At 50.6% G+C, this 26463-nt stretch overlaps 1 protein-coding gene across 1 annotated transcript in view; it reads left to right on the top strand.

Moving 5' to 3' along the window:
- The window catches only part of HS3ST4 (heparan sulfate-glucosamine 3-sulfotransferase 4), a 49628-nt gene extending 39749 nt beyond the window's left edge, over window positions 1–9879 (top strand). The window contains exon 2 of the mRNA XM_071760824.1: window positions 6609–9879. Within this exon, the coding sequence (XP_071616925.1) occupies window positions 6609–7245 (637 nt within the window). The 3' untranslated portion in view covers window positions 7246–9879. The remainder of the gene's footprint in view (window positions 1–6608) is intronic.
- The last annotated feature ends 16584 nt before the right edge of the window (window positions 9880–26463 follow it).

Raw genomic sequence — 26463 nt, 5'->3', positions numbered from 1 at the left:
AGTGATGAGGTCTCCCCTGAGCCTCCTCTTCTCCAGCCTCAACACCCCCAGCTCCCTCAGCCTCTCCTCATAGGATCTGTGCTCAAGTCCCTTCACAAGTCCAGTTGCCTCCTTTGAACCCGCTCCAGGACCTCAATCTCCTTCCTGAACTGGGGGGCCCAGAACTGGACACAGGACTCGAGGTGTGGTCAAAACAATCTTGACTTCAATGGGGTTAGAAATATGCATTTCTGGCCTTTCTCACAACCTGTTTCACAGCTGAGTGCCAACCAATAATAAACCTTACACTAATGTTGGAGAGATCAGTCCAAATTCAGCCCTGGTAGAAGGATGCCACACTGAACAGGCACAGTCTGTCTCCATCCACAGGACTGGAGTGGTGCTGGGACTGCCTGTGTGACACTGAGATGGTGTGTGTCAGACCAGATGTGCAAAGCATCTCCAGCTGTGCCAGGAGCCTGTAGGGCTCTGCTGGCCTTTCCAGGGGAACTGGTGACCACTGTGGTCTCACTGTGGCTGCTGGGAGGACAGTGGGTGAGGGCACCCTCCATTCGGAAGGAAGTGAAATCCCAGCAGGACTGTCTGACCTGAGACTATCCAATCTGTGCTTGAGCTGCACAGTCAGAGGGGTGAGGGATTTTTGACACAAGGCAACAGCAATATCCCAGAGGAGATCTTTCCTCAAATGTGAGGAAAGAACAGAAGAAAGCAAGATTGAGCATTAAGATCATAATTTCAGATTGCATTGTCCAAGCATCAATAATCCATACACTTGAGAGTCTTTGGGGAACATAATGCTGTAATAGCTATCGGAACAGCAAGGGTTATTTTTAATTGCAACTGAGTGGATCTAACCTTGTGGTGGCTGTTCACAAAGCATTGCTGAATTAATACAGGTTCCATAGTTGCTTCAGCTAAAAGACTTTAATGGATCAGCTTAGTTCTCTGCTCCATGATTATAGCGTTCTTACCCGTCTATCATGCACGAGCCAGATGGTCCCAGTGAAATCAGAGCATATTTATATTTTTGTCTTACTCAGCCAGCTGCCCACTGATTTTGTTGTCTAGTGGTAGGAGGAGAGGAGCCTTCCTCTGTGAAGTGCACCCACCTCTTCCCCTAGCCCTGCCATCTCCTGAGCCCTGTAGGAGGAGCAGGGTTGTGTCCCCGGGCAGCCTCCCCACGCTGCCTCCTGGCACAGGTTCAGCCGCTTCCTGGTGCGCAGGGGGATGTTGTCAGTTCTGTAGGCAATGAGACCATTAAAGAGGTACAAGGACTGAAGAGATCCTGAGCGATGCCTATAAAACCTCTGAATCCCTGACAGAATCAATAGTGGGCTCTCCGGAGAAACTTCTCATCCAGGCCAACTTAAGCACATGCCAATGAGCCGTTAAAGATTTTGCATTTTGCAGAGACACGGAATCCCTTCTTTTGTGATTGTTGGACTCCAGACTGGGCAAGGTGATGACAAAAATCACATTAGGAATAGCCTGTACTCCACAGACATTTATCTTAGCACCTGGGAGAGCACCTGGAGTGATGCTGGTGGGCTCATCCTTCCTCCAGGCATGTGCCCTGCTGGGCCAGGCCCCATCCCATAGGTTTGCTTCAGGGGGAGGCAAGGAAAGTGGAGGAGAAGGAGGGAGCAGGGGAGCTGTGCCCCATGAAATGGAAATCCCAGAGCTGGCATCAGGGATGCAGCCAGGCCTCTGCAGGGTCTTGAGTGACTTCATCAGCCCAGGAGAAGGAGCCTGGGGGGGTCTGGGCTGCCTCCATCCAGGCTCGGTCCGGGTGCCCCGCTGAGCACGCTTGCCTCCTCTCGGAGAACTTGGCTATTGACACAATTTCCAATTTGGCATTTCGGTTGCCGTGGCAACTCAATGCTGCCATTCTGGGATCAGCTCAGCACAGTTAGTCACTCGGTGAGCACCTGCGTTGGTATGGCAACGTGGGACCCCGCTCCATCCTGCTGCTCTGCTGCAGGGGGTGAGTGGGGGGCACGGGGACCCAGGGAGTCCCAGCTACTCCAGCTGTGGTGTCCAGGGTCCTTCATCCTGCTCGGCCCAGGAGCAACTTGGTAGGGACCTGGCAGGGAAGGTGGCTGGTACAGAGCAAGGAGTGTCCTCACAATCTCATGAGTGTTCTGCATGGACACCAAATGGCCTCGGAAGTCTGGAACAAAGAAAGCTGCTTGTCTTGGAGAAGGAGATTGATGGTCCCAGGCAACCCTTCATTTGGGGCATTTAGCCCTGCAAGAGCAGAGCTGGAGTCACAGATGAGGAGGGCTCACCCCCTTCTCCCACAGCTGGCAGATTGACACCAGCTCTCAAACCATGAAGCTGTTTCAGTGAGTCTCCTGGGAGAGATGTGATTTGCTCCAGCCCAGTCTGAACTGGCACCCGCTTTTCTGAAAGTGCTTTACAATTGGTGTCTGATGTTTTTTTAACAGACGTGTGCAAGCCGTTTGAATTAGAGCAGTATGAATCTATTAGGCAGCAACAGATGCAAGTTTTATGTCTCTTATTAGAAGGGATTGGATTCTGAGGTTTAGTGATGTGCAGAGGATTGGACTTTGGAGAGATTAAAATTATTTTCAGCGTTAAGCACAATATTTCTAAGCTAATGCACTCAGTCTTGAATATAGATTCACAGACCAGAAAGATTATGAAACATTAAACCTATGTAAATTCAGCAGTAAATTTATGTTTGAACAAATTCAACAAGAGATTTGACTTGGGGGCTTACAGCAAATAGGTTCTGCTTTTAATGCACATTGCAGCCTTCAGTTGCAATGCTGTTCTCCCCTGGAAAGTCCCACGCCTGCTGAATTACTGGCAGGTCACAGTTGACAGCTCAAGCAATTATACCAGAATGTGTTAATAATAAAAAGGAAAATTACTTCATGTTTGTCTTTTCAGAAGACTAAAGCAGATGTTTGCTCCACCCCGAGGAGCAGTAGAGATGAGCTCCAAGGGCAAGTGGCACTGTTGCAGCACCTGGCCAATTGTGCAGATCCCTGTCCTCCTCTGTGCTTCTCCAAACCCTGGGAGTTACTGGAAACTTTCTTCTCTTGTTGGGAACATGAAAACACAGTTAACAAAGAGTCCTTTTGAGTGGGATTGCAGGAAACCTGCAACATCGTGAGCGAGCTGCCTACACAGAGATAAATGACAGCTGTGACTGAAGGAATAAACAAGATAATCTGGATTTAAATAAACCACAAGGGGATTTTGGCAACATGCAAATTCACAAATTTATAAAATGTATCCTTTGAAAATAAAGAGCTTGTCTGAAGCCAGCAGTTAAGAACAATTACTGCAACACATTTTCCCAATGAGGGCTTAAAGCCTCCTTTGCCACAAACCTGAGGAGGCGCAGAGCCAGATGATGCCCTGCCCGCCCCTCCCCGTGCCTCGGGGCTGTTCTGTGCACTGAGCAAAACACGGGGAGAAGGGAAAGCAGGGAGTGCCCCGTCCGAGGGGGCTGCGGGAGTGCTGGGGATGCCTGCAGAGCAGCCTGGCCCTCCTTAGCACTGGGGAATGAGCAGGAAAGGAGAGAAATATCAAAAGCCCAAGCAAGCACCCAGTAATACATATTTGATCAAATGCTGGGAGGACCAGGTAATTTCTGGATCGAAGCCCAGGAGTGGCAATAAAAATTTCATTATGACATCGTGCCGTGCAGGGATGCTGCTGCCAGCAGCGTGAAGAACTGATTCCTGTCCCTGGGTGAAGAGGCTTTCGTGCTAATGGTGGTGGAGCTCCTTCCAGGGGAAGCACCTCGGTGGAATTGTCCCTTTGTCATTGCCGACAGGCTCCAGCCTCCTCCTCTGCAGGGCAGGAGCTCAGCAAGGCAGCCCGGGAGCCTGCCCAGGAAAAGCAGTGCCTGAAAAGGGACTCTGAGACAAGGCAGAGTTTGGGGAGAAGCCCAGAGCTGCAGCAGTTCTGGTGCTCTGCAGGGCCAGGGGGTCTCTTGAGGACACGCCGTGGCCCCTGAAGTTACATCTTAACCACACCACAAGAACTGAATCTGCTTTTCCTCCTCTTTTCCTTGATCACTACTTCCCTGCTGTCTCTCCTGGGTGCCAACCTATCTTTCTGTTTGTCTTAATTGTGCACGGAATCAAACACAGTCCTTAAATGTGGCAACACTTGCAGATTATTAGCTTTGCAATTTCTTGGCTCCTGTTTATAGTGATAACATCATCTGAAGGGGCCGTTGTAATTAATAGTTTGCTCATGCTTCTTTTATAAACCCCCGGTGTGTTTGTTTTATACTTGAATATCAGCCAGTGCAACTTGTTTCCAGTGTATAGTCTGAAGTGTCCCCAGCACAGAGAAAAGACTTAGAGGTTTGGGCTGTTTGTTTGGGGTGTTTTTTTGCAACAGCTTATTGAAACCGTAATTTAAAGTAAAAGCTAAGTAAGTATAATATTAAAGGCAAGTAAATCGCCTTGCCCTGACCTTAGAGCAGAGAGGACCAAAATGTCTGTTTACAAAACTGTCCATAAAGGGCTACTGCCAGAGCAGAGCAGTGCTGGAGGGAGAGGGAACCCTGCACCTGGATGTCACCAGCCCCTGCCAGCAGCAGGCCAGTCTGGAGAGAGAGCATGGGTGAAGGAGAGTACCAGTGCTTCCTCTGAGTTCTGATTAAATTTTCTCTCTTAAACCACTGTCATCCAAACCCTCACAGATGACAGATCCAGTCCATTGTACAGAGCCAGTGCAGGGTAAGCATCAGCACAAGGAGTGGGGAGCCATCCAGCCCCTGCCTGCTCTGAGCTTTCAGTGTGAGACCCTGCAGGCAATTTTCTGCAGAGCAGCCAGGAGAGACCAGAGACAAAGCTGTATGAGAAAAACGCAACAAGCGAGTGGCTGTGGCTGCAACTGAGGTGATGGTGGTACCGAGCCCCAGCAGGGCAGAGGTGCTGGTGAGTCTCTGCTCTGGGGAGCTGGGGTTGGTCTCCCTGGCTGTGCTGAGGGTCTCTTCCAGCCCTGTTGTCTGAGAAGCTGTGGATCATAGTCCAGCACAGCTTTTAGCATCTCATAATCACTGCATTTTGACATTTGACAGCCTGCTGCGTCCTGCCGGGGTGTCTGACTCAGAGGAGCACACACCAGCCTGTCTTGCCAGTGCTGCTCCCTCCTCCTGCTCAGGGATTGCACAGGAAAGCAGATTATCCTGCCCCAGCCCAGCGTGCAGAGCTGCTGCAGGGCTCAGGTGATGCAGCACAGTGGGGAGGGGCTTTTGCACCGTGTCCTGGGCCTCAGGGGTTGGTGTCAGCATCGCTGCAGCCGCTGGTGCCCAAGGAGCTCATACAGAGCCATTTCCAGGCCCTTCATGTTGTTGTCTCACCGTATGTTTCTACTAAAAATAGCTGTGATGTGAAGGCATAATCCTGCAAGACCCTGAGCATCACCACCCCTGTCCTTGCTGCAGAGTTGGCCAGTGCTGCAAGAGCTTCCTGGGAACCCTGGCACCCTCCTCCTGCCTCCCAACACTGCCTCCTTGGGGAAAATTACCCAGCAACAGGTTAAACAAACGATGCTTCATGTGAGTCTGCCTGGGCACAAGTATTTGAGAGGCTTAATGTAAAAATATTGTTAAAACACAGTGAAGGAGCAGTCAGCACTGTGCCTCTAACACCTTTGACCACGTACACAGTGGGTACAGAAACTCTTGCACAGGATCCAGCCAGTGCCCCCTCCCAACCCTCTGCTGTGTCCAAAGCAGCAGGGCAGGGACACAGCCAGGGTCACTGTGCCCATGGTCACTCTGCCCAGGGCCCTCTGGCCTCTTCAGCACCCAGCAGCTGAGGAGCCATGAAAGGGGTTGCAGTGCTTCTGCCCGAGTTGCTGTTTTGTACCTTCCAGCTTGCTGTCATGCTCTCTAACTGGGGGCACTTGGGATGAGCATTTACCTCTTCATTTTCTTAGATATAAATGCTATCTTGCTACAGTTTCATTTTACAGTAGGGTAATACACTATCCAAAAAAGTCTTGCTACATGCTAATTTATCCAGTAGGCAAATTCCTTTTGGCTAATAAAAGTGCTTGCACAGGAAGCTCAAAATCCAGCAGCAATTAATTATTGACAGAGCATGTGAATTAGAGATAAAAGAAAAGTCATTCTTTCTCACACACAAGATAGTAAATAAATTTAATTATTGCACTAGAAGCAAGGGATCTTATTCTGTATTAAGTTTTATTAGCTGAGACGTTTAAAAGCATGTCATCATAACAAAAAGGTCTTGTGTAATCCTAACTGCACCACTCTGGTACAAGGCTCTGAAGTGAATAGGCTTAATTGAGCAAATGGAAGCAGATGGCTTGCTGAACAGACAGGTATTGTACTGGTTTATTGTCAATTAACTTTTGTCTACATGTGCCTATGGCAAACTGACTGTATAATGTGTTATTGAGGCCAATTTAACACTTTAGGTGCCCATTGTGTCCAAGGTCCAAGAAGTTCTCTGGTCCCCAGGGCCCACAGGTGTGGCAGCACCTCTCCTCCTGAGCATCCACCAACACCTGCATAGGGCTGGAAGGACCCTGGGGTGTCCACCCCTACCTGACCCCTTGCTAACCATCCCTCCTCTGCTTCTGCACAGGAACGTGATGCCTAAGACTCTGGAAGGTCAGATCACCATGGAGAAGACCCCCAGCTACTTTGTGACCAACGAGGCCCCCAGGCGCATTCACTCGATGGCCAAGGACACCAAGCTGATCGTGGTGGTGAGGAACCCGGTCACCCGGGCCATCTCGGACTACACCCAGACACTCTCCAAGAAGCCAGAGATCCCCACCTTTGAGGTGCTGGCCTTCAAGAACCGGACCCTGGGCCTGATCGATGCCTCCTGGAGCGCAATTCGCATCGGGATCTACGCCCTGCACTTGGAGAACTGGCTCCAGTACTTCCCTCTCTCCCAGATCCTTTTTGTCAGTGGGGAGAGGCTCATCACTGACCCAGCTGGGGAAATGGCCAAGGTTCAGGACTTCTTAGGCCTCAAGAGGATTGTGACAGAGAAACATTTTTATTTTAATAAAACCAAGGGGTTCCCCTGCCTAAAGAAGCCAGAGGACAGCAGTGCTCCCCGCTGCTTGGGCAAGTCCAAGGGCCGAACTCACCCCAAAATAGACCCAGACGTCATCCACAGACTGCGGAAGTTTTACAAACCCTTCAATGTCATGTTTTACCAAATGACGGGCCAAGATTTCCAGTGGGAGCAGGAAGAAAGTGATAAGTAGAGCCATGAAATCAGGAAAAAAAGGTTTTTTCTTTTGGGATGTGAATCATCATTAAGAGACCCAAAACTCACTTGGGGCTCCAGGCCGTGCCGTGCCAGCACAAGACTCGTGCGCTGTCAGGGTTGCAGCCAGAGCTGCCCCACGTTTCCAGCTCTGAAACCTTAGTGGCACCTCACCTGGAGTGGTACTGGGCTCTCCCTGTGATGGTGAGGGATGAGGGGGGGGTGGAAGGAGGAGGTAAAAGGAGCAGGGCTCCTCAGGGTGGTGAGATGCTTTGTGTTGCCATTTTGTTGCTGGTGTTCCCTGGCAGCAAGGCAGGCAGGGCCAGCACCTCCTTAGGAAGGTGGCTCACAAAACCCAGCAGCACTGGGACAAACACACAGATGGGATTTCTCCTGCCCGGCTTTTAGTTTCCCCAAACAGCAGCATCAGATCTGGTAAATCTGCACAGGACACGTGGGTTTGCAGGCACGCTGGTGTTTTGTGTGGAAGGGGTAAAGCCGGAGGAACTATCTACAGGAACTTCATTTGCACCGGACCTTTCAGTCACTTGTTGCACTAAAACCAGTATTGACCAAGTGCCACAGAACACCTGGGCCCAATTCTCCTCTGACAGATGGGTGTAACAGTTGGAAGGAGTCAGTCCTGCTTTGCCAGGGTGCTCAGTGAGACCAGACCTAGGGGTCCCCCAGGCCCCTCCTGGAAGCTGCACCAGGGACCCTCCCCAGGCACCTGCTGGGAGTGAGCTGGGGGTCCCCAAGCAGAGCTGCACAAGGCTGTGCCCTGCTCCACCATCCAGAGCCAGGAGTTCTGCTGGGAACCAAGGGGTGATGGCAGGGACTGGGCTGGGGGACAGCCCCAAACCAGGGTCCAGGCAGGGATGAACCTCGAGGACCCTGGCACTGCCCTTGAGAATGAGAGCTCTGCTATTTGCTGTGGGCAGAATCAGGAGTGTGAGTTTCCAAAATCAGGAATCACCTTCCTCTTTGCTTCAGAATGACAGCACAGAGTTAATTCCCAGGGTGAGCACTGCCCTGCACACCCCTTCCCAGGGGTGATTTCTAAGGGCACTCAACTATTGCTGGTGCTGTCTTTGTTTCAGTCAGTGTAAGGATGCTTGCTGGGTGGAGCACAGCTGGGTGCCAGTCCGTGTCCCCCATGGGGTCCCTGGTTGTGGGAAGACACCCAAGATATGGTGTGGGATCGCTGTTGGAGGCCCAGGACTCAGTTTTGATTAAAGTGGCAAGAAATCCCTGCTGATGCAGCTCACCAAAGGAAATTGCTGTCATGTTGGGTAACCAGGTGAACCTGCCTGGGGTTTCACAGCCTGATGTGGGGTTCATGATGCCATGAAGCTGTGCTGGTGCCTGGGACTGGTCGACAAAAATACTGAAGCCATTTGGAAAATTTATACTGTGGGTTGTGCTGGGGGGGCATCACACAGATCCTGCTAACGTCATGTCAGTTCCTAACAGCCCGATTAGATTTAAAAACAGCTCCTGATATAAAATGGTTTTTTACAGACCCACAAATCCCCAAATGACATGAAAATTGGAAGTGTGTAATGGGAATAATTTTACAGTGTTTCGCATGTAATTAAAATGTCAGATTAGCTCCAAAGTGAAAATTATTGTTACACAATTTTGTGCAACCTGCTCAATGGATCCAGCAGGAGGACAAGGGGCTCATCAAGGCCCAGTGTTCAGGTTCCTCACCAAAAGGATGGCCAGGGATTTTTCCCTGTTCCCAATGTGCTGCAGCCCTGATCTGGTGGGCTGCCCATGGACATGGTGGGACTGGTGGCCCTGGCTGCCTGCCCGAGGATCTCAGCTCCAGAAGGACACCATCCAAGCTCATGGTGTGGCCAGAACCTGGCAGGTTGGCAGCTGTGTATGACCATGGCTGTTACAGCCATCATCATGTCATCACCTCCCTGGCCAAAGCTTGGACTCTCTCAGCCTCCATTCACATCTTACCCAGGAGCAGTTTTTCTTCAATCAAGGTCTTGAGCTTGAAAGCACCCCTGAGACCCCCACCTCATCCATCATGTCTCCTGCACACCTCAGCCTTGGTCTGGTCCAAGCACTGCTCTGTGTCTCCCTGGGAAGCTCAGGACAGCTTCTGGGAGGAACCTTTGGTCCCTGACTGCCATCAAGCCCCCATCATGCTTCTCACTGTACCCACTGCTGGAGGGGCAGGAGACCCAAAATGCCCTGTTTGAGTTTGAGCACCCAGCAGAGCCCCCTGAGCTCTGGGATCATGGTGTGCAGCCCTGTGCTGGGATGAAGCAGCCATTGCTGGGGCTCAGCCCTGGATCAGGACCCAGAGGAGACATGAGGAGGGGTCCCAGTGCAGGGCACAGCCCCCAGCCCCAGGAGGGCACAACCCGATGGTTCATGGACATGGAGGCCACAGGAGGTGCTGGGCTGCCCCTGCCTCACCCTCCCCTGGCTCTCCCTCCCCTTCTTTCTGCCATATATTCAGATGTTTATTTTTTATATCAGCTGCAACCTCCAGCTCCGGAGGGGTTGCCAAGTGTCCAGCACGGAGGGGTGGCCCTGGGGACACAGAGGACAGGGCCCCCCCACACCTCTCTGCGTGCCACCACAGTGCCACCCGCCCCTTGTCAGGGCTGGGGGGAGCAGGGACACGGCGGCCACCCTGAGGACCACAGGGGGACTTGGGGGGGGTTATTCTGGTTTTCTGAAATCCCCTCCCCATGTCTGCTGTGCTAAAAGAGGGGCTTGACAGGAGAATTATTTTCTATCTGGCCAGAGTGGCCTGCCAAACGAGAGAGAGCCAGGTTAATAACATTCTTTTTTTTAAACTATTCAAATGTCAGCATTAGAATGCACAGGAAATTGAATTTTGTATTTGATTTCAATTAGCAAAGCATAAATTATATTTAATTTTATACACAGACTGGGTGATTCATTGCTCTGGAAAAGCTGGTACTTTATGGTTCAGAGACTGTAAATGCAGAGTTTGTCTTTTCCCAAACCAAACTGCTGTGCTGTCACCTCCTCCCAACACGTCTCTGTCTGTCTGTGTCACTCTGTACCTGAACAACATGAAAATCCTGAACCCAACACTTGAACCCACAGCACTAAAACAATAAAACGTTGTAGCAGCCTCATTTCTCTGCACCATTTCTCCATCCCCTCAGCAGCACCAGTCCCTGTGGGCCAGCACCCACCAGCAGCCAGTCCAGCCCCAGTGGCCACCCCCAGAGAGACAGAGCCTTCTGGAGACAAAAGAGCCAGAACCAGGACCAGGAGGGGGAGCGGGACCGCCTGGGCCAGCGCTCAGCCTGCAGGGTCCATCGTGAGGCACGGTGTCCCCAGAGGTGCCCTGCAAGGGATCAGGTCAGGGACACACAGAGAGCACAACCTCTGCTGTCCCTTGCAGGCAGGGACCAACCAACAGCCCCAAAACCCAGCGCTGGGGACAGCAGGATTGTCCCTGCAGGGGGGGACAGCTCTCCTTGCTGGCCTCAAGGTCACAAAGAAGAAATCCCTGAGTGATGCCTGGGAAGTTTCACTTGCTGCTGATGAAGGGTAAATCAGTGGATAATAAAAGGAGACAGAGGGCTCCTTTTATTTTTTAGAGACAGGCAAAGAAATTAGGGGGGAGTTTTTTTTATCATATTTTATGTGCACAATTTCCTGTTAGCTTGAAAAAAAGCTCTTTCAGAGCTCAGCCCTATTGTGTCATCTGATAAAAACCACTGAAAAAACTTTTATCAACAAAATTAGGAAGTAGTGAACTATAAAATTGCTAATTATTTTCTAGTAAATTTACTTTTAAATAACTTTAGACACCAATTACAGGCACCATTAAGCACCATTAACACTGTGTATATTTACCAAACAAGAATGGAATACTTATTATTCAAATCAAGAGGATTTTGGTGTAGATTTTGCTGTTTGGAAAGCTGCCCCCTCTCTTCCCAGGTACTTAATAAGTCATCAGAAGAGCAATTTCAAATCACATGTAGTCATATTCCTAAGATTTTTACTGTGACATGATGTAACTCAACCCTGGAACAAACACTGGTGTGAGCAGGGGCCATAAAGCTGAGGAGCTGCCCTCAGCACAGGGCCAGGGCTGATGCTCTCCTCTCTTGCACGCTACCAGAAAGGGATTCCCACATTTGGCTGTTTCTGCAGAGTCCCCTTGCCCACCACCCCCTGCCCAGCCCTGCCCCTGGCCCAGACAGCACCCCTCCTCCCCGCTGCCCTTCGGTTCTGTGGTGCCGTGCCCAGGCTCCGGTGCCGTTCAGTTCCTCCAGGGATCCTCTCCCCACAGACCCAGGCAGCTCTGCCAAGCATCTCCCCCCCACTCCCCCTGTCCAGAGTGCTGGGGCTGCCCCAGTGCCAGCACCACTCAGCACCGGTCCCGGTGCCGAGCTGAACGCTGGCGAGAGCCTCTTAATTGGACGTTGCCAGGCGGCTGTCAGAAAGCTGGCTGTAGAGCTGTTACCTGCTCCCACTTCCCTGCTGTTATCTTTGACATCCTCATTATTTATTAACTGCCCTGTACCCAACAGGCTGCCACTGATGCGGAGATGCTCTTATTATGCAGGGTCGATATTCCGCCTGCCTTCCAAGGTCACATCCTCCAGGATGTCTTGCAAACCAGATTGAAGAGGTACGGGCGAAGATGCAACATGTTCTGTATATGCTGATGCCAGGTTTCAAACAGAGCCCTTTGAGTAAGGATGACATACTAGATGGTGATATAAGACCCTGTTGCTTACTGCTTTTCCCTGGGCTGTGTGTAGCACGGAGCTTTCTGCACCTACATCAAGAGACAGAGGAAACCAGCACACCAGGCAAGGGCTCCAGCCCCCAGCATTCATACACTGGAACAAAGAGTTTTGCTCTGACACCCCAGCCTGGGAGGAGAGCCACAGGGGCTCGCTCAGCTGCACACCCGCAGTGACCTGCTGCAGCTGTGTCAGCAGGAATAAAACCCTTTTCCCAGCCCCCTGCCCTTTGCTGCTGCCTCTTCAGCACAGTGCCGGCTGCCCACGATCCCCATGGGGTGCAGGGTGGTGGCTTCTGTACCCTGTGCCAACTGATTGCAACGTCCCAGCTGTTCCAGGCAAAAAAATCGAAAGAAATTGATGCTCTGACCTCTCCAGCTATTGTTGGTACCTTTTGCTCAAGGATTTTTTGTTTTGCTGACCTCAGGAACTAACCCTCTGTGAGTCACTCACTGGAAAAACAATCTTGATTAGAAATTTCTTGATGCCTTTTAAGAAGGTCTTCCAAATTCCAGGCAAAATACTTGAAGTCAGAAAAAAAAACCAAAAAAAAGTTGAAAGTTACTTCACTATTACTTTATACCACCAACAGGAATATTCTGGTAATTTTTATGTGTCACACAGGATCAGATAGACCAATAGATATGATCACTTGCCCATCTGCACCTCATGCAAGGACAGAGGCTGCTTCATCAGAAGGTTTTGCCATGAAAGAATTTACTCACAGATTAACAGGAGTTCCTGCTCTGAGTTACTGATGCCCCAGGACAGCAGAGGAGGAAGACATCAGGGCTTTGCAGAATAATGCAGAGCTCCCTGTGCCTCCAGCCCCAGCTGCTGGGGTGGGATACATGTCCTCTATGTTGCAGAGGATCCTCCAGACACCCCAGCAAAGGAGATCCATGGAATCCATACCCCCAGAGGAGCACAGTGGGGCTCTGCCTCGTGCCAGGGTGGGAGCTGGGGCAGGGGGCTGGGGGCTGCACACAGCTGGGAGACCTTGGCCACTGTGAAGACGACGTTTATGTCAACAGTAGGTTTTGTGACTAAAGCCATTATGTGCTGAGAGTTGTACGGGTAGCTGAAGGACAGAATTAATATAGTAAGTAATCCTCTCCCTTTAGCAATATCTTTCTGCATGAAATAATGATTTAATGTCTAGCTTCTTCTAGCATACACATTTCCTCATAACAAACACTTATATGATATGCAGCTATTTACGTTTCAAGGCAAAAAGCGTGGAGTGTAATGGACTCTACTCTGCCTATCTGTCCGTGAAGAAATTTCACTGTATCATGGGAAATGAGGAAAAGCATTTTATTTGGAGACAATTCCTTTCTACTTAAGCCATTCTTCTTTTTCTCTTTCTTTCTCTGTTGTAAGGACTATGTGCACAACTGAGCTGCCCCTCCTGCATATGGGGTGTCTGTGCTCCCAGGACACCTGCCTGGGGGGGAGCTCTTTGGCTGGGAAGGGCCTGTCCAGGGGTGTTTGGGTGCCTCCAAAGCAGTGGTGGGCAGCACCTGGCACCAGCCCCACTAAACAACCACAGAAGCTCCTGTACTGGGAGCTTGGCTCCACGGTTCTGCTCTCAATCCCCCCCAAGGCAGAGCCCAGAAGCAGCAGCCCCACAGAGAAGACATGAGCTTTTCCCTGGCAGTGACACACTGTTCAGGAGCACTGATCCAGATAAAACCAGAGATGTCTGTGTAATGAAGGCAAACGACACATCTGGCAATTTTCCACCCAACTGACAGAGATAAACAGTTATAAATACACCCCATTAATAGCATAAGCATCCTTCAAGGCTCATCTTCAGGGTGTGTGGGGCTGGTGTGCAGCACGGGCTGGTGCTGGTGCTGGTGCTGGTGCTGGTGCTGGGCATGGCACAGGACAGATGGCAGAGGAGGCACTGCCCAGGAGTACATGCAGGGTTTGGGAGCCACAGGGCAGCACTGCCAGGCAGTGTCCCTTGCCCTGTCCCTGCCACACAGCCATGCTCCCCAGGCTGCCATGGCCACCACCAGCCCAGCCCTGGCAGCTTGGCTGGGGCTCTGGTGGCCCTCCCCAGGGTTGCTGTGCAGCAGCTGGGCTCAGCTGGGGTTCAGCCCTGGTTTATCAAGGGAGAGCTAATGGATGATTTCTGCCTTCATCTTTCAAGCTAACTGCAGAATAAATCACAGTTAATAAAAGGAGTGAGGAATATGCAGGTCACTGAGGGTGACTGCATTCCCTTCTTGAAGGATTTCATCTGAGCAGAACAAGCAGCTGAGAGCAAGTCCTCTGACGAAGTCAGTTTCTTTCAGGGAACCTTCCCATTCACGTGACAATTCTCTGAGTCCCTCTGAATAATGTTTTTAAGGTGTCTGTGGTGTCTGTGCCCTATGGCTTTTAGTTCCCCTGGCTCATACCCAGCTGTGTTTCTTCTCCTACAAGAACCTCCAGCTAGTGGAGATGGTGCTGGTGGCCCTGGTTCTGGAGGGGCCCGGCTGGTCCCAGCAGCCCCAGGCTGTGCTCAGACCCCTAATTGCAGCAGAGTGGGGTCCTGGGCAGGGACAACCCTGGCCAGGGGTCCTGCAAGATGGAGAGGGCTTGCGCCTTCCTCAGTGTTCCCGGTTTACCTGGGCAGAAGTCTCATCTCATCACAGCTGAGTGCTGCCGATTTCAGCAATTCCTCAGCACTGGGACTGTCTGCTCCACACTGCCCCGTGGCTCCCACAGCACGAGGGGCCACGGGTGCTGCTGGAGTCACGGGAGAACAGGAACTGGCAGAGAGGAGCTGCTCTGAGCAGATGATCTCCTTGAAGGAGGTCAGGTACTTCACAGTGTTGTGCAATGATTTGGTTGCCCTTTGTGGGCTGACCTGTTTGTCTAGTCAAGGTTTACTGCCTAGCAAAGTTTTACTGTCAGAAGTTTGCATTTCTTTAAAACCCCACTGCATGTCCTGAGCAAACTGCAGCAATTTCTTAATCCTAAACACAGGCACCACAACAGCCTCTGCCTAGCGTGACACAGTCTGCAAAGCCAGTTCATTAGTGACTGTGCAAAAAGGCTCTCTTCATCCCGGCTGCATTTGGCCACTCTCCAGTTCACACAATCTGTCTCAGTTCACAGAGGAGGAGGTCCTGCTGAGAGGGGCTTTGCAGAGAGCTCCTGAGCTGAAGTGCACAGACAACAGCAAACACTCAGCTCATCCATCTGGTTGGGGGCCATCACTACAGGGTAAGATAGAAAAATAGTTTAACTAACATTTTCTTCTAGCAAGGTATAATAATAAAATGACAGCTCTGGTGTTTTCCTTCCAGGTATGACAATTTGTGTGGCAAAGTAGGTTTGTTAGATTTACAATATGAGAATAACTCTCAGAAAGGAACAAAAACCCCACTAAACCCAAGCCCGTGTTCCCAGAGACATATATTAGAAATACTCTAACACCCTGAGAACGATGAGGTTTATTCCCATTCTATTAGAGAAAATGTCTTTTCAGGCAACTCGGAGAGGGAATGGCATACACCACTGCCTTGTCCATCTGTCTTGCACTGTTTGCAGCAGCAGAGCTCTCAAGCCCCAACGCCAGCCTTTGGTCTTGTAAAAAATGTCAGAATCTACTTCATTATTTTAAATAGAGTAAACAAGAGGTACCCAGCAGTGTGAACTGGAGTCACGACCACAACAGCCCCGGGCAGGTGTTCCCAAGGGTGCTGGGCACAAACCAGCACATGGCAGGAGAGACAGACTCAGCTGACACCAAGAGCAGAGGAGGCTCTTCCTCCTGTGCCATGGGGTGAACTTTCCATCAGCTTTCCATCACCCTTCTGCAGCACTGCACCACTGGCCTCAACCTGGTGGATTCCCCTTTTCAGCTAGGAAAGGCTTTTTGCATTTTTAATATATAAGCAGAGAGCCAAGCCAAATAATAGACTCACAGCCCCGTGCTCAGGCTGGCCTAGTGATCTACAGTGATCTCTGCAGGAGCACCAGGCTTCTGGAGATCTAAATGGATGCACTCACACAGAGGATATCTTAGGAGCTGTGCACTGCCTGCTACTGTTCCTTCTCTACCCACTGCGTCTTTCTTAGCTCCTTCAGTTATTGTCCTGATTGCAGCTGTCAAATTGTTTCTGCTAAAGCTTTTTCTCCCCACTTTTGAAGCAGTCTCTTGCATCCCTTCTCTCCAGCTGTGCCCAGGTGATAGCAAATGCTCCTGCTGTGGGGCTTCACTCTTCTGTGCTCTGGAGAGCACCTGCAGCCTGGTCTGCTGATTTGGTAGTGCTCCTGGGAGATATTCACAATTCCCTTGGCAAGCCCTGGACAGTCTGCATGTGCTGGAGGTGTGAGCCTCATCCCAGCAGAGAAGCAGCAGGAGCCACACAGCTGGAAGGCAGCAGAGGGAAGCAGTGCCCTGGGATGGTGCTGGCTCACTGCTGCACTACAGTGTGTGCCCACTATTCACAAAGACACCCCATCTTATCTCCTCTCCCACATGAAGGGCTGCTTTATCCCCACTAACTCACAGAGCACCCCAGACACAATTTGGGGCTGGGCTCAGTTTAGCTGTGAGTGTACTTTACCCCTGGCACATCCTTTAGGAGGAGCAGGTTGTGGACTCGCTTCTAAAGCTTTCTGCAGGGGACCAACTCTGTCACCCCTGTGAGCATCCTGATGGTGCTGAGCATGTGGCTGAGATGAGATCTAGAGCAGGTGGAGGGATGTCTGCAGCCCATGGTGTCTGCTATGCTGGCTTCTGGGCCACTGCAGGAGGGGCTCCTTCAGGGTTACAAATAAAACGCTGGTGGCAAGTTGCAGCATCACCAGGCACACAACTGCTGCTGAAGCCTTCCCAGAGCCATTGAGGAAACCTCTGTGCTCTCTGTGTGCCCACCTGCTCTGTTAGGTCACACAGCACCTACAGCTTCTCTGGTATTCACCTTCTTGTTAAGTTTGTATAACTTTTTGCTAAGCAGCAAGCAAATGTTTTCCAGGGAAAGCTAATCCCAGCACATCCTCCTTGTGTAGGTTTGATGTTATGGAACAGTGAGTCTGTTGAATTAATTAGCATACAGCACTTCATGTACACCTAATCTGCATATTTTGCTCAAAGGATGAGGGAAATGAGCTGGTGGTCCAGCTCCAGCCCCAAGGCAGAGCACTGGTGGCTGCTCCATGCCATGGCCTTGCTGCTGGGGCTGCCTGCCCAGCCCTGCTCCCCAGCCACACCAATTCCTTCCCTGCCTATCCTGTGCCCCCTGGCACACAGCCCAGGCCAGCCCATGCCCTTCCAGCCCTGCTCCTCTGGGGGATGAGGGGCAGAGCTGCCCTGCAGCTCCCTCCTGGCCTGTGCTCATGGAAGGACACACACACACACCTCTGGGACCCAGGCATTTTTCCTCTTGGCACAAAATTCTTCCAGAGATGATTATTTGAAAGATGAGTCACCGAATACAATAGCAAAGACACATCCTTGACTTACTGGCAGAGAAGTGAGATGTGACCAGCATTAAGTCTCCGTGCAGTGTCTCCATCACACAGTCTAGCGTTTATTCTAAACAGCTCTCAGTCTTGTGCAGAATTCTTTTTTCATGTCAGAAATCCAGCTACTTTTCCATAAGAAATGTTCCTTAATGAAAGGGAAGACAGACTGTGTGCACGGATGTAAAAATCATTACAGTGTAGCACTGTGCTCTGTACAGCTGCTGTCTTGTAGAGCCTGTTTGTACAAACACACGTGCACACGTGAAGATGCACATGAACACCTCTGCACTGAGGTTCTGCTCTGAAATGGGGCAGAAATCCCAGCTGCCTCTGGGGAGCAGGGGCTGTACTTCTTATTGTTCTTGAATTTTCTCTCTCCTTCTATTTCTCCTTGTATGCTTACAGCAGAGTTCAAACACAGGCCCTGTGCCTCCTCTGCCCACCCATGCCCAGGGCTGGTCCAGGTGAGGACAGCCCCAGCACAGCAACCTCCACAGCTGGGGGGGCTGCTGGAGCTGGGACAGGGAGCTCAGCAGCACAGAGGGCAGCTGGGGGGTCTGTGCCCCACACCGAGCTCAGAGCTGACTCCTGGCAGTGCCCCTGTGGGCCCTCGAGACCCCAGAGAGAGGGGACAGGGCTGGAGCAGCCCAGGAACAGCCAGCCCCAGGGTGAAGCTGCCCCTGCCTGACCTCCCCAGCTGCAGGTGGGCCTGGGGGAGCCCAAAGCCCCTTTGCTGGGGCAGGATGGGTGTGTACTCCCCACGGGGGATTTGGTTTCTGCTCCTCCTTGGTGGCAGTGGGGATGCTGCCGTGTTGCTTTTTCCAATTCCAGAGTGTTCTGACCTTGATGATGTTGGTTTAACTAGTGTATGAAATGCAAATATAGCCTAAGCTCAACAATTCTGGCACCCAGCAGAGAGATTAAAGGGTGGAACGCTTCCCAGAAGGGTCAGCAGGAGCAGGAAAAATTATATAGAGCAAATAAACAGAATAAAAGGCTTCTCTATTATCCTGGTGCACAGGGCTGCAGCTCCAGGGGACTGCAGGAGATTGTGCTGCTTCAAGGCTTATCCTCAGGGACAAGCTGCTGATCAGGAAGCAGAGAAAGGGTGAAGGGCAAGGAGTCAAGTTGACTTTAAATAACTACAAGCCAGGAGGGACTCACCCTCCTTGGCTGATGCTGCATCACCACCACCACCCCCACAGCCGGGGCAGTCGCCCCAGGGAGCTCCCTGGGATCTGGGGCCAGACGTAGGAGAGGTTTAACGCGTGGGCAGGTTGCGGGAGGGGGGATCGTTCCTGCCCGGCAGCGGGGAAGGGCAGCAGCCTCAAAACAACCTCCCCGAGCTCTGCCCGAGCTGCTGTCCCCATCCCGGAGGGAAGCTGCGGGCACACGGGCACTGCCGAGGTACCCGCACCGTGACCCCCGCAGGGAACACCCCGGGGAGGCCCCCCTGGGCTCGGGGAAGACGCAGATGGGGAGGGATCCCCTCCTGTGGGCGAGGGGATGCAGGGTTCAGGGGGTGCGGGGCAGAGGCAAAGCCACTGACCCCCCGGAGGCAGCCCAGGGGTGGCACCCTCCTCATTTAGGGATCTGCAGTGCCATCAAGACTTCATTAAAAATTAAAACCACAAATTACAATATTCACAGGGAAGGAGTCGCTTTCCTACCAATTACAGTTAATAGGGAAAAATTAATGTACCAATTAATACGGCTGCTTCTAAAACTCAGTCAAATATGTTAAATACTGTTCCTGCCTCTGTAAAGGCAGAAAAAAAAGCGATGATCAGGATGGGAACTAATAAAGTTTTGCTCCTCTGTACTTAAAACTATTTGGCATCTCTGACTTAAGGCACAGGAAAAAGGAGATTATTTAACATTTTAAGGTTTGTAAGACCCATAAATCATTTCATACATGCCATATTTGTTGAAAAGGATAGAATACATTCAATTTTACAGTATATTAAACTTCATCTAATTTGAACATGAGAACAGACCAGCAAAATAAATGACCAATTTCTGAAGCAGAAATTACCATTTGGCTGCTGCCATTATGAAGCTGCTGGTATTTTATCATGTTCTTAACATAATATTGCTTGTCTATTGATGCATAGTTATAGTGCTAGTCCAAATTGGAAGGCGGTGAAAGAGGACAGTGCAGAGTTTTTTTTTTAATAAGCATCATTTGTCAGATGTTATTTCAGAGGTCTTTGCACTGATGATAATATGCAGATTAAAGCAGAAGTAAATAGGAAAAGAAAAAAAGAAAGAAAAAAAAAGAAAAAAAGGGAAAGAAAGAAAGAGAGGAAGAGAGGAAGAGAAAGAGAGAGAAAGTGAGAGAGAGAGAGAGAAAGAGAGAAAGAGAGAGAAAGAAAAAGAAGAAAGAAGAAAGAGAGAGAGAGAAAGAGAGAAAGAGAGAGAGAAGTAGAGAGAGAGAAAGAGAGAAAGAGAGAAAGAGAGAGAGAAGTAGAGAGAGAGAAAGAGAGAAAGAGAGAGAGAAGTAGAGAGAGAGAAGTAGAGAGAGAGAAAGAAAGAGAGAAAGAGGGAAGGAAGGAAGGAAGGAAGGAAGGAAGGAAGGAAGGAAGGAAGGAAGGAAGGAAGGAAGGAAGGAAGGAAGGAAGGAAGGAAGGAAGGAAGGAAGGAAGGAAGGAAGGAAGGAAGGAAGGAAGGAAGGAAGGAAGGAAGGAAGGAAGGAAGGAAGGAAGGAAGGAAGGAAGGAAGGAAGGAAGGAAGGAAGGAAGGAAGGAAGGAAGGAAGGAAGGAAGGAAGGAAGGAAGGAAGGAAGGAAGGAAGGAAGGAAGAAAGAAAGAAAGAAAGAAAGAAAGAAAGAAAGAAAGAAAGAAAGAAAGAAAGAAAGAAAGAAAGAAAGAAAGAAAGAAAGAAAGAAAGAAAGAAAGAAAGAAAGAAAGAAAGAAAGAAAGAAAGAAAGAAAGAAAGAAAGAAAGAAAGAAAGAAAGAAAGAAAGAAAGAAAGAAAGAAAGAAAGAAAGAAAGAAAGAAAGAAAGAAAGAAAGAAAGAAAGAAAGAAAGAAAGAAAGAAAGAAAGAAAGAAAAGAAAGAAAGAAAGAAAGAAAGAAAGAAAGAAAAAAAAAAAAGAAAGAAAGACCAGCAAAAGGCAGAAAGAGAATGAGAATCTCAGCGCATTCTGGCTGCAGCAGACAGGCAGGTGGACCCGGCCCCACTGGGCACAGATAACAGTAATTAATCTGGGTTGAAGGGCTGCTTCTGAACCTCCGTGGTGTTTGACAAAAAGAGGCATCCTGCTCTGAATCTCAATTCTGCTGGGACCCTGGGGACAAGGAGCAGGAAGGCTCCGTCCCAGGACCCGGGGATAGAGCCAGCCCCCAACCTCCTCCCCTGCAGCAGCCACAAGTCTGAGGGCAAATAAAAATTATGTTTAGTTTGCAAAACAGGAGGAAGGTATCTCCATCCTCCAGAGTTCATTGTTCTGCTAGACTTGATATTATAGTGGCAATATATTACAGAGGAGAAAAATCATCTGGCTGCCTTGCCTCCAGAATGACAATGCCAGGAGCTGTGAGCAGTGGCCAGGAGGGTGTTGGGGGGGAGGGGGTCACAGGGGGCTTTCTGTCCAGATGGGGCAGGGTTGGGGCCCAGCATCTCCTGCTGCTTCCCAGCCCCTGCAAGCTCCTCAGCCAGGCCCAGGCACCATCCCAAGGTGGGTTTAACCAGGGCCAGGACACTGTCCCGAGCAGGGCTCAGCTGTGCCCCCACACCTCTGACCTGGGGATTTCCAGTGGGCAGAGCTGCAGGGCTGGAAATACCTCCCCTAACAAAAATTCCAAAGGAAAATGGCAAGATGCTGTATTTATACAGGCAACTGTCCTGTCCCCCAAAGCCCTCTATTTCCCCTGGCAGAGGGTTTCTGCTGCTGGCGGGAGGTCAGAACAGAGAGGGTGCACGGCTGAAAGGAGGTGGCCAAGGGGACAAGGGTGGGCAGCAGCACCCTGCATGGCTGCTCAGAAGCACCCCACACCTCAGAGTCTGGGCCTGCTTAAACTGAGTGAACTGCTGGGATATTAGAGCTGAAATTGCGTTCCATGACAGCAAATCTGCATAAGGATGTACTGTGCCATAACATAGATTTCAATTACTTTCCAGGCTTTAGCCTGATGATGCAACATTACACTCCACTGTCAGAGTTTGCCAGCATGCTCTCACTTTTATTTCTCCTGTTAAATGTGGTCTTTGTTGCACTTCATTGATCTCTGAGCATATTCTGCTGTTTACAACTTTGATAATCTTTGTGTAATCTTCAGGGGTAATTGAATTCTGACAAACATAGTTGAATTTTAAACACCATGCAGATTTAAGTACATTGAAAAGCCATGAGATGAAAGTCAAACCTGAAGAAGGGAGAAGCACTCACTCAGCTCATTTCCTGAAAATCAGGAGCTGAGCCAGGCCCAGAGCCCAGGGATGTCGTGAGCAAGTTAGGAGACACAGCCAGGGGTAGGACCAGACGTGTTCCAGCATTTAATCCCAAGCAGTAAATATGTCATCTAATGATTTTCAATACATAGACCCAAAGCGATCCTGCATTTGCATGAAGTCCCAGGGAATTCCACTGGGTCTCACTCTGCTGGGATAGGATACAGTCAGTAGCTATCAGTCTTTGCTTAAACACTTAGGGAAGTGCCCTCGTACAGATAAATTATTGTTTTTATGGGCATATTTTATGAATTAGACAAGGGGGGAAATGTTTCAGTTGGATTTTGACGCAAAAGTTTTTTCCCAGAGCCCTAGGGGCACATGCACAGTGCTTTCATAATCATTACTGTTATTTATTGTTTGCCAGCACCAGGAACGTGCCCAGCAGAACGTGCAGGCACAGCCCAACGCAGCTCCCAGCCCCAGCAGAGAGGGGGCATTGACCAACCCCCCACACCAAGCCACCAACATCCCCCCCCACCCCCAACCGGGACAGGGGTCTCTGCCAACCCCAAGTGGCTGCTATGAGTTACAGCCTCCCTTTTAGTGGCTGGAAAAACAGATGTCTTGCTTGAGGACATCCGATTCTTGATGCATTTCCTACGAACTTTAATTTCCCAAACCATCCTTGCTCAGGATGCAGGGGGACTGCTCAAGTACACTGTAAATTAGTATGCTGGCAAAGCTGCTCCTGCAAGGGGGATAAGCTCAGCCAGGCAAGAAGGAGCCTCCAGAAATCTGCGCTGAAAGGGAAAACTTGCTGCTCTCCTGCTATTTGTGCCAGGGCTCCGTGTCTCCGGTTTATTGCAGCAGCAGCCGCCACGCAGAAAAGATTTCCTGCCGAAGGGTCTGAGATGCACAGAGGGGTCCCCACGCAATAGAACAAAAAGGAATTAAAGGGCTGTCTGGCTAGAGAAAAGGGATATTGAATCAAATCTGAGTCGGTGTAATTTGGAAATCCAATTGCACTCGTCCATCAGGCAGAGGCAGCGAGGGGAGCCGGGAGGCTGCGGGGGATCCCAGCCTGGAGCTGCAGGACAGGGGGAGGGGGGAGCTCAGCCCAGAGACCCCAGACCCCACAAGGGCAGGTGTCCTGGGGTGGTGCAGAGCCTCTTTGCCCTGCTACAGCCCTCAGCCCTGCTCCCAGGGGTGTCACACAGGTGGCTCAGGCAGCACAAGCCGGCAGGAGCAGCAGGAGGGGAAAACAACTCAGTGCAACCCCACCCCCCGCCCCCAGCCCCACTGGCACAGTCCCCACAACCCTGCACAACTCACACACAGACACACACACAGACCCAGCCCTAGGGCAGTACCCTGGTGCCCTGACCATCCCTCCGGGAAAAATCACAGCTTTCCCTGCAGCCCATTCCCCAGAGGCTTTCCAGGAGGGGCCAGACCCCAGTGACAATTCACTTTAATGTTTCTGCTATGATTTGCAGCTTGGGCTCAGAAATCTCCTCATATTTCACTCGCCCCAAGTCATTGCATTGATATTTTAGCAGAAGTCAGACAGTTTTTAAGGTTCTTGATGAACTCCAGCAATCTGATGGAGGCTTGAGCCTTTGCTGAAAGGCTCTTGCAAATCCCTTCCAATCATTTCCCACCCCATTTCCCCCAAGGCAGGGGGCTCAGAGGACTTCTCAGCATTGCAGGTGCTCAATAGGTTACCTTGCACCTACCCTTTGGTAGTCATAGAATAAAAGTCTGGTTGCAAAGCCCAACACGTGGGCTGTGCCCTTGGCTGCAAGCTGGGATGCTGTGGTTTACAAGACTCTTCACCAACAAAGGTGCCAGCTTGGCTGTTCTGCAGGGAAAGACACACCTGAAGGTGTATCAGGCCTTTGCCCCTTCATAGGCAAGAAAATGAGGGCAGAAACACCAAGAGCCAGATGCTTGAGCTAATCTCCTGCTGGACCTGAGAGAACAAAAAGAGCCTCAGGGCTTGCCCTGTTGTGCCAGGGAGGTGGAAATGAGGGTCCTGAGGCAGGATGGCTTTGCTGTCACTTCCCCACCACTGACTCTGCAGGTCCCCAGCAGCACCGTGCTGAGCATCCCACCAGCAGAAGAGCTGGAACAGAGCCACCAGCAGCCATTATCCTCCCTCACGTGCTTTGTTCCCAAATTAAAGAACAGAATTATAATGAGTCTTGACATTAAATTCCATAAAAAGTCAAGCTAATCAGTGACCAAACCTGTAATTGATTCTTTTGCTAGTTCAATACTTAATGCTACATGTTAAGCAATAGGATTTTACAATTTGCTAGCACTTCACTTACAGGGAATTAAGCAATAAAAATCCATTCTGAGCACAAACAGCAGGAAGGGAGCCACGTCTGCTAATAAGTGACTGAGCCAATAAAGTGGCTCAACACTTGCATCAATATCTTGTTTTTCAAAATATCTATCCCTGTGCAGCACATGAAGCCTCTTTAACACACCCAAGTGCAGCTGGAACCCCCAGAAGGTGATGCTGACACGGATGTGGTGTAGGAGGCAACAGCTCAGTGCCAGGGCTGGGGGCCTGGAGAGAAAAGGCTATTTAGTTTAAAGCTTCCTGCCATATTTGCTTAACTTTATTCAAAGCAAAATGGAGAACAAGGAAAGAGCTTCCACAGACAGCTATCAGAATTCAGTTACAAATTGTTGTTTTTTTTTTTTAATGCAGAATTGCTAGCATTTTTCTTTGCCTAGTGTTCTGAAAGATGTTTTCCTCTCTTGGCCTTTTATTGCTTTTCAGCACAAGTCAGATCTTTGTCTCAGAGCAGCAAGGTGCTCCTTCTGAGTGATTAACCCACAGCAGTGACAGGAGAGCCATCAGCAGCAGGTCTCATGTGTCCCCAGGAAAGGAACGGAGTCCAATCATTTTCTTACTCATGTTCTGACCCCCAGCAAAAAAAGCCATTTTGTGCCATGACTTGCTGCTTCCAGGGCACCAGTACCAGCACGGGGTGAGGCCATATGCAGCAGCTGCACCAGCTGCTCTTAACAAAGCATTTATAGGTTTCTAAAAGGGCCTATTTCTCCTCCAGGAGGAATGGCTGTCAGGGCCTCTCTCTGCTTGGTGGGATGCAGCAGCTGAGGCAGGAGAGGCTCCTGTAGAGGTGTTTTCCTTACACAGCCTTGCAGCAGGTGGGCTGGGCATGGAGCCCCTGCACACAGGAACCATGTTCCCCTCAGCTCCTGCCCTCCTCCTGTCCCTTCAGCTCACACAGTCCCACTCAGGGAACACAGGACCCCCGTGGGACCAGGTGTCCCCCAGCAGCTGTCCCCCCGTGTCCCCTCTCCAGGGCTGGCAGAGCATGGTGGGTGCAGCTCACTCCTCCACAGATTTTCCTTTGGAAACCACCTGCACCAGGTCCATGTGGTGTGGCAGGAGACACAGGCTTCAGGAACAATTTTTATGGTGAGCACCCCTGCTCCAGTCTCTTCAGGGTGCAGGTGTCCTGCTGCAGTGACTCAAGGAAACTGTCAGGGCACATTGTGTGAACTCCACTGAAGCTTTGGAATTGCTGCATTAGGCAAATACCTCACGGGTTGGCAAGTCAGCCACATGCTGTCAGCTGCTTAACACTGCCCTGACCAGAGGCAGCAGATGCTCATAAATAGCAGTCATTTTCTCTGCCTCTTTCAGCACTAACCCTGCTCTGCCTGTGCACCACCCAGAGCTTACTGCAACCCTGCAGACCCAGGACCACTCTCCTGGGCTCTTCCAGGGCTCCTTTCAAACATCTACAGAGATGCTGCTGAGGTGCCTTGGGGCCAGGTCAGGAGCACCCAGATGCTGCTGGCAGCTGAGCTCCCAGTACAGGGCCAGCCCACACCTCACACACAAAGCTGCTCTTTAGGGAGCAAAATGCCAACCAAGGGGAGTGCAATTGAGACCAAACCTGCCCCAAACCCCAAGCACAGCACTACAGAATCTTTCCACAACAGCCCTAAGCCAGGTGCACTGTTCTGTGGGACTGAAGTGCTGAAACACAGCAAGGAAACAGATCCAAAGCCCTAGAAAAATCTTCCCAATTGAAGCTTTCAGTACTAGCAGATCCCAATTTTAATTATACAGGTTAACACTGCTGAGAAATGGGGAAGAGCAGATCAAATTCCACCGAGCTGGAGGAGAAAGCAGACAAATAAAACCCTAACATGAGGCAACAGCATGGGGCTGGAGGCCCGAGGTGGGTGAGTGACCCGAGGGCAATGGCACTGTGACATGTGGCCATGGCAGAGTCCCAGGGAGCCAGAATTGCTGCTGCCAGAACCTGCAGGCAGCACTGCTGGGCCCTGGAGACTGTGTCTTCAAAATACACCTGGCTAATGAATTTGTGTCTGACAGCTTCAAGAGTCAGACAATTTGTACAGTGGGTGGATGTGCTGGAGCACTTGTCACTACAGACGTGTACCAAGTGCTGCACCAGGCACTGGGCATGCCCCACATCCATCACAGCCACCCTGCCACCCTCTGAGGCACCTTATGCCAATAGCTGAGGTACACAAGACAAGTGCTGCTGCCACCACCCTGAGGATGCC

This window comes from Heliangelus exortis, chromosome 17 (assembly GCF_036169615.1).
Source record: "Heliangelus exortis chromosome 17, bHelExo1.hap1, whole genome shotgun sequence".
Taxonomy (NCBI): Eukaryota; Metazoa; Chordata; class Aves; order Apodiformes; family Trochilidae; genus Heliangelus; species Heliangelus exortis.
This window is presented reverse-complemented; position numbering and strand designations above follow the sequence as displayed.